The 12,989-nt window shown below is 39.9% G+C and overlaps 1 protein-coding gene across 5 annotated transcripts in view; it reads left to right on the top strand.

Annotated features, from left to right (window-relative positions):
* The window catches only part of TMTC1 (transmembrane O-mannosyltransferase targeting cadherins 1), a 282,846-nt gene that overhangs the window by 32,884 nt on the left and 236,973 nt on the right, over positions 1 to 12,989 (top strand). For 3 of the 5 annotated variants that reach the window (XM_050748517.1, XM_050748516.1, XM_050748519.1), the window contains exon 5: positions 458 to 664. The exons of the other annotated variants lie outside the window; for them this stretch is intronic. In XM_050748517.1, coding sequence (XP_050604474.1) covers positions 458 to 664 — 207 coding nt within the window. The remainder of the gene's footprint in view (positions 1 to 457; positions 665 to 12,989) is intronic. 5 annotated transcript variants of the gene reach the window in all.

Below are 12,989 nucleotides of genomic sequence, written 5' to 3'. Positions count from 1 at the left end.
CATCTAGTGGTTATGAATTATATCTCAGAGAATTCACAATAGAAAAAATGTAATTAAAAATTGGATGGTTCAGCTATGAGCAATATCTTACAAGAATATAATAATGTAAATCCTTAATACCACTTCAACCAAATATTCTGAGACAAAACCTGTTTGGAGGGTAAGGGGTGAAGAAATGTGTGTGTGTGTGTGTGTGTGTGTGTATGGGTGGGTGGGTGGCCATCTAACAAAGACTGAGTTACAGTGTTCTATAGTAAGTCAATATGATAAGTTCTAAAATTGTAATTATGTTGTTTTAATAATATGGCAGTAAATATCAGGAACACAAGAGCTAAAGACTTGAGAATGGTTGTTTCCAGGAAGCAAGACTTGTGGGTGGGGCAAGATACTGCTATTGGTTGTTGCAAGCCTTGTCATTCTGGTTGACTTTGTTTTCCCTCAATTCCATGCACAACAGGAGCAATGGGGCCCTCTGTCCATGCAGCCCACAGCAGCCCGGGAGCCCCCAGCCCTCCTCACTGCCAGGCCATCCTCACCGGGAGAATGGGAAGCAGCAGCGGTTCCCTCACAAAGGAGCTTGGGGTGGCTGCCACTCTCCACTGCCACCAGAACCCAAGAGCAGTGGATTCCCAGTGTCCCCACGAGCTGTGTGGTCCATGATGAGGTACTGGGCTGGGTTTCTTGGTCCCTGCATGTTTTCAATGTCCAGCATCACCTAGTGCAGCCTGGGATACCTAGGGAAGTGAAGCACTGAGTCAGCACACTGTGACCTCCCTCTCTTCATGCTTTCCTCGTTACCCCCTTCTTTCTGTCCCCATTTCTCTCCCTTCCTCCCCTGTATTACAATGGATAAGAAAGGAGGAGTTAGAGGAAGCAAGTGGAAGCCCTGCTGCCTGCCTGTGATGAGGTGTGGGTCTGTGCAGCCTCAGACTTCAGAAGATGGGCGCCCTCCGTTTCCTGGGGGAGAACGTTCTCCCTCCCCTTCTCCTGCCTCTGTCTGCTCTTTGTGTTTGATCTGAATTTATTGCAGTCCAAATATGAGAGGAAACCCAGAGGACTCTTCCTTTCTGAAATGTTTTTGAAGATGTATGAAAATCTTTACAGCATTTGACTGTCTTCTTCTTCTTTTTTTAAATATTTTGACCTAGCCTTGAAAATTAGTATGGATTTATCAGCACAGGTGTTGCTCACTAAATTAGGTTGTCTCTAAAATATCTCAGGCCACGGGCAAGTCAGAATATAACAGATATATGTTAAAAGATAAACTTAGGCACATTCAAAAGCTAAAGAGTTTATTTGAGCAGAAAGTGATGAATGAATTGGGCAGCTCCAGACTGCGGGTGGTTTGGGGCTCCCCTGCTGGGGCAGGGTGTGGGGAAGCTTTTGTAGGGCAAATGCAGAAACAGAGCAAAGGAAATATTTGATTGGTTAAAGGGGAGTAGTAGCCCTATGTGGATCATTCCAGTGGAAAGTCCCTAGTTAGAGGTTAGTTGGTGGTTAAGCTTGGTTTCATTTTACCATTTACACTGAGTGAGGTTTCTCTGCTGATGTAGGGATGCAGGGTGCCGGAGTCACCTTAGCCTAATGACCTCAAATTATTTTAACATGTGGAAATTCCTTTCATAGGATTAGCACTTTACCACTTCAGATTGCTGTTGTTACTCTTCTGTGTAGTCCCTTAAAACTCCCTCTTTCTGCAGTCTTTGTTTCCAATTATTCTTGCCTTTGCCTGTGTTTGTTTTTTTATCTTGCCCCATTCATTCATTCTTTTGTTCATTCATCAATAAATATCTGTTGAGTGGCTGACAAGTGCATGTTCCAGGCACCAGGAGTGTCCTGGTAAATAAGAAAGACAAGGTCCTTGCTCTTGTATAGCTTTCCTTCTAGTAGAGAAAGGTAGAGAAAAAGTAATCAACACTGAATGATTGCTAAGAAGTCAGTAATGGGCGTGCTAAGAAGAGAGTAAGGCAGGATGTGATGGGAGCAATGCCTTAGCCTGGGGGCATTTGGGTTGGTTGGCCAGGGAAGGCTTCTGAATCCTCCTGAATGAGGAGAGGAGCCAGTGAATATGTGCAAGGATCTGGCAGAGGGTTCCAAGCTTGACTGTCATGAGCAAATTGGGAGGAAAAGCGGTGAGGGCAGGGAGAGGGCAGGGCACAGGTGAAGGGCTGTGCTGGCTGTGGAAGCAGGTTTGGATTTTATTCTGGGGGAATGGGAAGATGCTGGAGTATTTTTGTTTTTATTTTTATTTTTTTATGTATAGACAGATATGATTACATTTCTTTTAAAAACATTCCCTCTTGTCTCTTTGTGGTGCAGGCTGTTGGGGACAATCATGAAGGAGGGAAAAGGGTTAGGAGGCTTTCACACAAGCTGAGTGAGGGAAAAGGGGTCTTAGCTGAGGAGTCATGGAAACTGCAATGAAGAGATGAGGTGGATTTGAGATACATTTCTGATACAGACCCAACAGGACTCGCTAATGTTTGTGATTACGGGGAGAGGGAAAGGAAGGAAACAAGGATTTCCAAGTTTCTGGCTTAACCAGGTGGGTGGATGGTGGCATTAATTACTAAGTGGAAAAATTAGGGGAGTAATAGGTTTTCCGGTGGTTAGGGAGAGAATAAAATCACAGTAATGCATGAAATTCCCGAGGAAAAGGGAAGAGAAATAAAGGGTTAAAACATTGAGAAAATCTTGACATTTTTGTTGAGGGCCATGGAGGAAAAGAAGGTGAAACAATTGGGGAAATTGTGAATTTTTTAAATGGAGGCTAAAGAGTGGAGGAAAATGAGTACAGAGATCACTGGAGATGTTCAAGGTGGGACAGAAGCTAGGCTGCCATGTGGCTATGAACTCGGTTAGGGCAGGTTCATGCCAGGGTGTCTCACAGATGTGTTGCCAGCTCCTGTCACAGTGTCTGGCCAATAGCAGCTGCTTACATGTTTGTGACATGGATCAGTTGATGAGTGGATGATAAGGAAATGTTGGAAATTAAGCATAGATGGAACATTTTCAATAAATTTGCCAATGAAGAAATGGAGAAAAGGTTGTTAGTGGGAGAGAGGTTTGTTTTTCTTTTCAGACGTGTGTATGTGCGCACGCGCGCATGTGTGTGTGTGTGTGTGCGTGTGTGTGTGCGTGCGTGTGTGCGTGCGTGCGCGTGTGTGCGTGCGCGTGTGTGCGTGCGTGCGCGTGTGTGTGCTCGCGCGCGTGCGTGTGTGTGTGTGTATTCTTAGATAACCTGTAGAGAGGAGAGATGAATCATGCTGGAGCAGAAAGGGTAGGATGAAATATGAATTCCTGTGGTGTGCTGCTAATTGTTTAATAACTGGCTCTCCAAAGAAAGGGACTCCTGATTTGTAGTGTTTGCTAATGTAAATACTCCTACTGTGGCTGATTTCAAACTATGAGTGTGACTTCACTGACCACAGAGTTGTGAGAGCTGTGTCATAGTCCACTGTGATGCCATGTTTCTACCAGACAGATGCAATAGACATAAATAACCTCCAAAGCATAGATAATAGCAAAGTGAAGCAAAAGCCAACTCAAGAGTAATGAGCTTTGAATATTTAGTACCTTGTTTAAAATATGACATATTTAATTTTAAGTTTATTTACTTTAATTTTTAATAATGGCTGTTTTTTAAGTCAGTGACTTGTAAAATTCCTAAAAATTTAATAGTCAGCTCTTCCAAACCAGTGTCAGCCAGTTCCAGAGCACCGGTGAGAAGTTCCCTCAGGAGGGGGAAGAAAACTTTCTATTATCCAACTACTATGTACCAGAAAGGGGGCTAGCATGTCCCATATGTTATTCTATCTAACCACTGTGGTATCTCTTTTAGGGTAGATATTGTAACTCCCATTGCTATGAAGAAACTGAGGCTTAGAGGTTAAAAACCCTTGTCCAAGTTCACATAGTAAGTGGGAGGGTCAGGATTGGAACCCAGACTGTTTGATTCCTAAACTTGTGCTTTGACCATTTACTATGCTCTAAAGCCCAGAGTCCAGGGTGAGGGCTAAGCCTTGGGGAAGAGGCAGGGTGCTTGTATCATTTCTATGTGGAGCTGGCCTCTCCATTGAACTCTCAGCAGGTACAAAGATTCTTGCAGTCATCTCTGGTTCCACAAATGAGACACCTCTTGACTTGCTTCAGTATAGGGTATTGGTGCTAATACATTGAACTAGGTGACATGCTTTGTAGATGACTTTTTCTTTTTTTTTAACCTCAAGTAGCCGGCTATTTTAGAAAGAGTGATGATTGGAAAGCAGCAGACAGCACAGCTGGAATTGGGCAGGATTCTCACTAAGTTAATGTGTTTGTGGGCCTGGACCATCTTCCCCCCGTGGAAAGTTGTCATATATCTTTTCTCTTTGGAAGAAAAAAAAAAAAGATGTCATACATTTGAGTATAAATTTGATTACTGTTACAATTACTTTTGAAAACTGTGCTTGTACTTTTGTCAGAAGGTGATCAGGTAAAGCAAATAAAAGTTGGAAGAGGCAACATTATCATCGTTCTTAACATCTCTGACTCTGCAGACAGACCGTTTAAATCATGGCTCTATCACTTACTTGATCCTGGACAAGTTATTTAATCTCTATGAGCCTCAGTTTTCTCATCTCTCAAAGGGGGAAATACTGGTTATCAGGACTAAAAGCATTTGTACATGTATAAGCATGTAGTTGGTGCCTGGCATACCATGGCCACTCAGCACATGGAAGCCAGCAGCGTCATTATTTGTTTAGTATTCTGAATATTGTTTTCCCCATATGGGTTTCTGAGCACCAGAATGCATTATGAAAATGCTGAACCTGCAATATACAGGCAAGGAATGAGTTTGTGTGGATTTTTGTTGTTGTTCAACTTCAAAACTATTAGGACATAGTTGTATTGAATGCATTGGTATGTGGTTGACAAGATTGGGCTAAATGTTATCAGGCAAAATATTGTTTTCAGAAGTTATCCAATACAGGGAAAAATCTAAGCCCAGGAAAAAATCCTACTGCAGGTCATTAATTTAGTTCGCCTATTTTTATGTGGCTTACTGATTGACTTATGGGTAGAAAGTATAATGCAAAGCCTAGAGTTGAGAGTACCTACTCTAGAATCAGATTACATTTTAGTTGATGCTTCTTTTACTGAATTATTCCATGGGAAATGAGAAATGTTTTGTGTGTAAACACCCGCCAGCATCTTAAATACATCAAATTTGTGCACACATGGAAACACTTTCCCTTTCACATTAGAAAGCCCAGTGAATTCTAAATGAAATCTTACCTTCATTCCATATATATCAAGTATGTACACACCTATGTATGTATAGTCATTCTTCATATATACTTGATTGGTTTCATATTTAAATGACAATGACCACAGTAGGCACTGAAGACAGTTCTTGGCTCAATAAATTCTGGGACATTTCCTCTTTCCTCTGCTACCCTTCAGGGTATGTTATGGATCATTCATTCATTCAATACTGTTTACTGAGCACCTACTATGTGTCAGGCACTATTTTTGGTTCTGGAAATATGGCAGTGAAATAAAAAAAGCCCTATCCTTATGAAACTTTATGGGATAATGATCATGATATTTCTACATAAAATGAACTCCTTTTCTACTTTTGTGGGCAAGATAATGGTTAGATTTTCATTTCAGTGGCTCTTAAAAGTTTTTTCCTGTAAATACCTTGCACATAGGTGTACAAATAAAAAACAAAACAAATTTAAGACTAGAGAACAGTCTGGCACTAAAGTGAATTATAAGGTAATTAAATTCAAGGGACATAGGGAGACATATAAATATTTTGACCTTCAATGATAAAATGGGTAACTGATCTTTTAAGTGTCATTTTTATGTTTTATTGCTGTAGACCTTATATCACACTTCTTCCCCAGAGTAAGAAATGCTGTGCAAATTAAACTCCTGAGGTAAGCTTTTGAACTTTTATGTCACACATATGATTCTATGAGTAGGGAAAACGTGTTCCAGATTATTAACAGTCTCATACCATCTTTGAGAGAAACTTAGTGAGCTAGTAATATGAGATTTGCAGGTGACAGAACAAATCTGTGTTGAAAGCCTGTATTATTGATGAATAATAACTGAGTTCTCTTTCTCCCCTTTATACATCATATTCACTGATTGATCTCAGATGAGTCATTTTCAGTCTCATTCAGCTGCTGCTTTCAAAAACGAAATGACTGAGTAAGAGGTGTAGAGTTAACTAATGGGCCCACACAGAAAATACATGTAACAGTTAAAAGTGAAGTTTGTAGGTTCGTATTTATTTAATAAATCCCACATCCCTCATTTTAAAATCTCTTAAAGTATAAACCTCAGTGATGCATGTTAAAAACACAAACCACCTCGTGGAAGCAGATATGAACCAAGATCTTACTGTAAAGGGTTGTTGCAAATTTTTAATTGCTGCTAATAGCTTTTTCCTCGCTTCCCTTGCGTTGTGTATAAATAAGCTGGTCCACATTTCTCTATGGAATTCTCTCTTCAATGGCATGCATAGTTAAGTCTTCAGATGTAGTTTTTAGGTGACTGTATTCAGATCACTGTGAGTTATTTTCAGGAGGTAGGAGCACGATGGTGGCAGACCCAAGAAAGCAATAACTTTTAGGCTGAACTATATAATGACACTGACCAAACTAACCAGTATAATTAAAGTTATGTATTGTTAAACAACTTTAAAACTGTTTATACTCAGGGTCCTATCATTCAGACACAATACCCAAATTATATCCTTCCTAATTTTTGTCCATATGCATCCCTGAGTTTTTTCCCTTCTTCAGTTTCTTTCTTTCTTTTTTTTTTTTTTTTTTTATTATGGAGTCTCACTCTGTTGCCCAGGTTGGAGTACAGTGACATTATCTCAACTCACTGCAACCTCTGCCTCCCGGGTTCAAGCGATTCTCCTACCTCAGCCTCCCAAGTAGTTGGGATTACAGGTGTGCTACCCCAGTTATTAATTCATCAATAATAGAGGCTTTCAACAGAGATTTGTTCTGTCACCTGCAAATCTCATATCACTACGTCACTAGGTTTCTCTCAAAGATGGTATGAGGCTGTTAATAATCTGGAACATGCCCAGCTAATTTTTGTATTTTTAGTAGAGACAGGGTTTCACCATGTTGACCAGGTTGGTCTTGAACTCTTGACCTCAGGTGATCTGCCCGCCTTGGCCTCCCAAAGTGCTGGAATTATAGTCGTGAGTCACTGCTGTAATCATGAGTCATGAGTCACTGCTGTAATTCAATGCTGTAGTGAATTGACCATAGTTTTTGCTAAGACCCTGTGTCCTTTGGTGTTTCGCGACTACCAGCACACTGAGTGAACGTTAAGGCACTGCAGAAAGGAGGTGGTTGATTACTGCAGGCAAATGACCTCCTGTAGAGAAGGAAATAGTTTATTGAGAAGGGTAAATGAATGGTGGTATTTTGCTCTAGGTATGACAGAAATGATGGGAAATGTATTTTTAAAAAATAAAAATTTAAAGTTGGGCACTGTGGCTCACACCTGTAACTCTTTGGGAGGCTCACTTTGGGAGGCTCACTTTGGGAGGCTGAGGTGGGAGGATCAATTAAGCGAAAGAGTTTGTGGCTGTAGTGAGCCATGATCATGCCACTACACTCCAACCTGGATGACAGAGCAGGACCCTGCCTCTAAAAAGAAAAAAGAAAAATTAAGTACAAAACTTATTTTCAAAAATAAACTGTGTCAGTTAGTGTTAAAAGACTTCTTATTTATGAACTGTGTTTATTGGAATAGTGTCATTACTGTGCCTTTAATGTTCTTCGGTGGGTTATTTACTCAAGCTGGTTTCCTAGGTCTCATTAAAGTAGCTTTTCTTAAATATAGAACTTGCCAGAAAAGTGTTTTCTTTGGTGGCTAGAGAATTTGAAGAGAGATTTTTGTTTCTTCTATTACTGTTTCTTAGCCATTAATTGAGAGGGATCTTATCCCTTCTTAACCAGACCCAAAGTATGTGGTAAAGCAGGAACTACCTTTATAAGCTCATCTGAAAGCTTACTGGAACTCCACATGGTTCCTGAACTGAGCTCAGCACTAAAGTAGATCATTTCAATAAAGTGCTTGTTGGCTTCATTCAGAAGTTAGCACTAAAAGCTTCTTCTAAATAAATCACATGCTAAGGGGGCAAAAATTCCTTTTAATTTATGGGTAGCAGTTGATAGTTTCTAACTGCTGACAGTCCCTGGTTCATTCTGCTTCATCTTGATTGGGTTCTTGGCAATATTTGATCCCCTGTGAATTTCAATCAGTGGATGATAAGTTCTTTGCTTTCTCAGTGTAGAGTAATCAAGCTTAGGCATCTGCCTTCCAACTGGATGCACAGGGACATATGTTGAAAGAGAACATAGGCATTTCTGGTTTGGCTTGCAGTTCCATCACTGTCACAATAGTCTGTTGAAAGAGGATCTCGGGTCTCATGGCTTTCTGTCAGCTCAGCAGACACCATATGGAATACTCAACCTCTGGCCTGTGTGAGTAAGAGATTGGCAGCTGACTTCAAGGCCACCAAACAGCTCTCTTCTTTTGCAGAACACAGCCAGTGCTCTTACGGTGCTGCAGGGAGTTAGCTGCTGATATCTTTGCCCTTTTAGTTAATGCTACTATCAACCAGTTTAATTTTTTTCTCTTTCTCTTTTTTAATGTAACCTATTGACAGGTTGTGGAGTGATTGTAATAAAAGCTGTATCAGTTCATCTTAACATTGTAAACACTCAGATGATATGTAAATAATTTTTTCTTGAGAACATTATTCTATGCCAGGTAATAGATCATTGTGGTTTCAGATAATTTGGTGGGCTTTCCAGGTTGCTGCTTGGAAAATTGTCTGGCACACGTTTTGATCTGGTACTATGTATTGTAGAGTTAATATGACAGAACCTTAAAGATATACATGCTTAAATGAAATTTTTTTAAAAAAAATTGAAGAGGTTTGGAAGGACATTTTATCCATCAGAAGAAAACCAGAATTTTAGAAGTGGAAATGATTTGAAAATTCTCTTAAAATTCACAAGCAAGCATGATGATCATGATTTCCATCACCATCAACATTATGAGTACCACTGTAGCACTTCCCAATGGCCAGGAACCATACCTCAAATTTTACAGATGGCTTACAATTTTAATTCTTACAAAACCTATGAGGTTGGCAGTGTACATTACCAGTAAAGAACATGGACTCTTACCAAAGTGTCTGGGTTCCAATTCTGCCCCCACTGCTTCCAATTCTGCCCCCACTGCTTACCAGGCATATGATCTTTCACAGATTTCTTACATGCTTTGTGTCTCAGTTTCCTTGTGTGTACCATGGCAGTAGTGATACTAATACCTATCCCATGAGATTATTGTGAAAAACAAATGAGGTAGGTATTACACGAAACAGCTTATGATAGCTCTTAATTGTGGGTTTTCATAAATGATAGTACTAGGATTTAACTCCCCTCTCCCATGTTTATTTTATGAGAAAGCCAATGTGGAAGAATTACTATTTAGAAAGCTTTTCTTTTTACACCATTCACCCTTTCTTTGCTGTGTTAATGAAGGAAAGTTGTATAGTCTTTGTTTGACTTTATGGTATTTGGTTACTCTACTTCATTTTATGAGCTTACACTATTTTAGAGGGAAATAGATTATAAGAGAAAAACATTCATGTAACAATGATGGCCAGTCCATCAAAGTTTAAGACGATAATAGAATCCTTATGATAACACTTAATTCTTTTTTTTTTTTTTTTTTGAGACGGAGTCTCATTCTGTTGCCCAAACTGGAGTGTAGTGGCCGGATCTCAGCTCACTGCAAGCTCCGCCTTTCGGGTTCAAGCCATTCTCCTGCCTCAGCCTCCCGAGTAGCTGGGACTACAGGTGCCCGCCACCTCGCCCAGCTAATGTTTTGTATTTTTTAGTAGAGACGGGGTTTCACCGGGTTAGCCAGGATGGTCTCGATCTCCTGACCTTGTGATCCGCCCGTCTAACACTTAATTCTTAACTGATGAATGCCATCCTTGTTATGTCTCAAAAGGCACATTTAGAGTTATTCTTAGTTTCTGAGACTAACAGCTGACCTTTTTTAAATTAAAATTTTTTGATGTATTTTGAATGACTATCATCACTTTAATATTTAATAAACAAATCATTAGGTTGAAAAGCAAATAATAAAGACTTAATTTACTAGCTTTTTAGATAGATGACCTTATAGTCATATGGGAGGATGTGTTTCATTTTGTACATTTATGAATTTTTGATACTATTTATATTATTCAAACCATGATCTTTATAACTTTATATATAAGCTTGGAAGTGCATACTGATTTTGAAGTCACCCTAAGCTACAGTCTTCATGAGTGACCTGTCATTAAAGATTTGCCCTTAATGATTTAACATATATAAGTATTGGTAAAGTCTTTAAAATAGAAGTGTAGATTCTTAAGAGCTGAAGACAATTAACATATAAATAATTTGGAAAAATAAATAAATAATGCAATCAAACCCAAACAGCCAGCCAGAGTTGGATGGAAGGAAGGAATAATGTTTGTGTCTTTTGTTAAGAGCTAGACGTGCTCTAGGTAGCTAATCAGAAACCAATATATTTCAGTGTTTGAGTGGTAGAGCTTCTGGTTCCTGAGAGTTAAGTCTTTATCAGAGATTTTTTTTCATAGTTTTCGTTTGGCTTCCTTAAGTAATTTTTCTTTGTGACCGTGGAAGGAGTGATGATTCACACTGCAATTATGATGAAAAAAAGCCTTGATTTTAAAAAGTGATCTCTTTCATTATAAAACTTCAGTTTGGCTTGTCATGCAGAGTCAGGGAGAGGTTGTGCATTTATCCCAATACAATTTGTTTTTCTCTTCTTTGTAACTCCCAAGGTTATAAGGGTAAACCATTCAGATAAGTCGAAATTGGGTGCCAATCTCCAGACATTTCTAAGCAGGAAATGTAGATGTGATCATGGTTGATGACTAAGAGAACAGAATGTCTTGAGCATTAAAACCCTTTTCATTGTCCCTCATTGCTGTTTTTGAAAAACCTGAACAATGGAGAGTCACTGATTAGGTTTTGTCTGTGTGTGTGTTTTTTTTTTTTTTAGAGAACAGCTATTTCTCAGGTTGTGCTAGAGACAAAGAAATGAGAGATAGCACAGGATAGTGCAAGAAGCCTGGCTAGTGAATTCTACTCGGATTCTGATTAGCGATGTCCCTTGGGCCAATTACTTTAGCTCCCTAGATCTTGGTTTTTCTTATCCATGAGGTGACACAAGAGAGACAAGCTGGTTGGCCTCATGTCATTTGATACTCTCTGGAAAGTCTATTATCTTCAAACTCTTAAGAACTGTATGGCCAGTTTTCCTCTTCTTTTTAAATGACCATACCATTGGCTTGTGTAGTTAGAAATTGTGTGAGAGTTAGAGGTTGACCCTAAAATGAGATACGATAATGAGAGACTCTTGTGACTACACAGACTTTGGAGGAAATTTTGCCAGTGGTCATTGTCATTTTTCTCTTTTCCTTTTCCATTGTTAATTTTTGGCATTTGGAACTTAGCTCAAATGGAATGATGGAAAATGTCAGTATTTTAAAAAGATTAAGTTTTGTGTTATATGTATTTTATCTTCAATAATCATAATGTACTAATGTTGTGCGTTGGCAAATTGATTTTTAAAAGGTGGTTCTGTGATATATTTAATAAACATTTATTAAAAACTTACTGTATATACAAATGTCTTAGGGATCATTTGCCTGTGAGAGCAAAACTTTAAAAAGTTTGTTTAAACAATTTGCAGTATTTGTTAGAAAAATACACTAGAATCTAACAACACTTGAGGACACGTATTAAACATGGTTTCTGGACACAGGAACTGGCAAGGTCAAAACATTTACATTTGTGCCCCTCTGGGGTTTCATAGTATCTCTATCACTTTTTAAAAAATTAATATTGTTTTCCTTTTTCCTTCTTTGTAAAGACTGACTTGGGCCAGGTCTGGTGGCTCATGCATATAATCCTAGCACCATGGAGGGCCGAGGTAAGATCACTTGATCCTCGGAGCTCAAGGCCTGGCAACATAGGGAGACCCTGTATTAGTCAGGGTTCTCTTAGAGGAACAGAACTAATAGGAGAGAGAGAGATATATATAAAGGGGAGCTTATTAAGTATTAACTTGCACGATCACAAGGTCCCACAATAGGCTGTCTGCAAGCTGAGGAGCAAGGAGAGCCAGTCTGAGTCCCCAGACTGAAGAGCTTGGAGTCTGATGTTTGAGGGCAGGAAGCATCCAGCATGGGAGAAAGATATATAGGCTGAGAGGCCAGGCTTGTCTCTCTTTTTCGTGTTTTTCTGCCTGCTTTATATTTACTGGAAACTGAATAGATTGTGCCCACAGATTAAGGGTGGATCTGCCTTTCCCCCACCCACACAGACACACCCGGGATTAATACTTTGTATCTTTCAATCCAATCAAGTTGACACTCAGTATTAACCATCACAGACCCCATCTCTTCAAAAATTTTTTTAAAATGAGCTAGTGGCACACACCTGTGGCTTAAGCCACTTGGGAGGCTGGGGCAGGAGGATCACTTGGGTCCAGGAATTCCTGGCTAGAGTAAGCTGTGATGACACCACTGCACTTCAGCCTGGGCCACACTGTGAGACCTCATCACTTTAAAATCAATAGCGAAAGAAATATGGGGGCTGGGCGCGGTGGCTCACGCCTGTAATCACAGCACTTTGGGAGGCTGAGGCAGGTGGATCATGAGGTCAAGAGTTCAAGACCAGCCTGGCCAACATGGTGAAACTCTGTCTCTACTAAGAATACAAAAATTAGCTGAGTGTGGTGGCACGTGCCTGTAACCCCAGCTGATCGGGAGGCTGAGGCATGAGAATCTCTTGAACCTGAGAGGCGAATGTTGCAGTGAGCTGAGAGCGTGCCACTGCACTCCAGCCTGGGCAACAGAGCAAGACTCC

Source organism: Macaca thibetana, chromosome 11 (assembly GCF_024542745.1).
Source record: "Macaca thibetana thibetana isolate TM-01 chromosome 11, ASM2454274v1, whole genome shotgun sequence".
Taxonomy (NCBI): domain Eukaryota; kingdom Metazoa; phylum Chordata; class Mammalia; order Primates; family Cercopithecidae; genus Macaca; species Macaca thibetana.
Note: the sequence above shows the minus strand (reverse complement) of the source record. Positions and strands in the feature narration are given on the sequence as shown.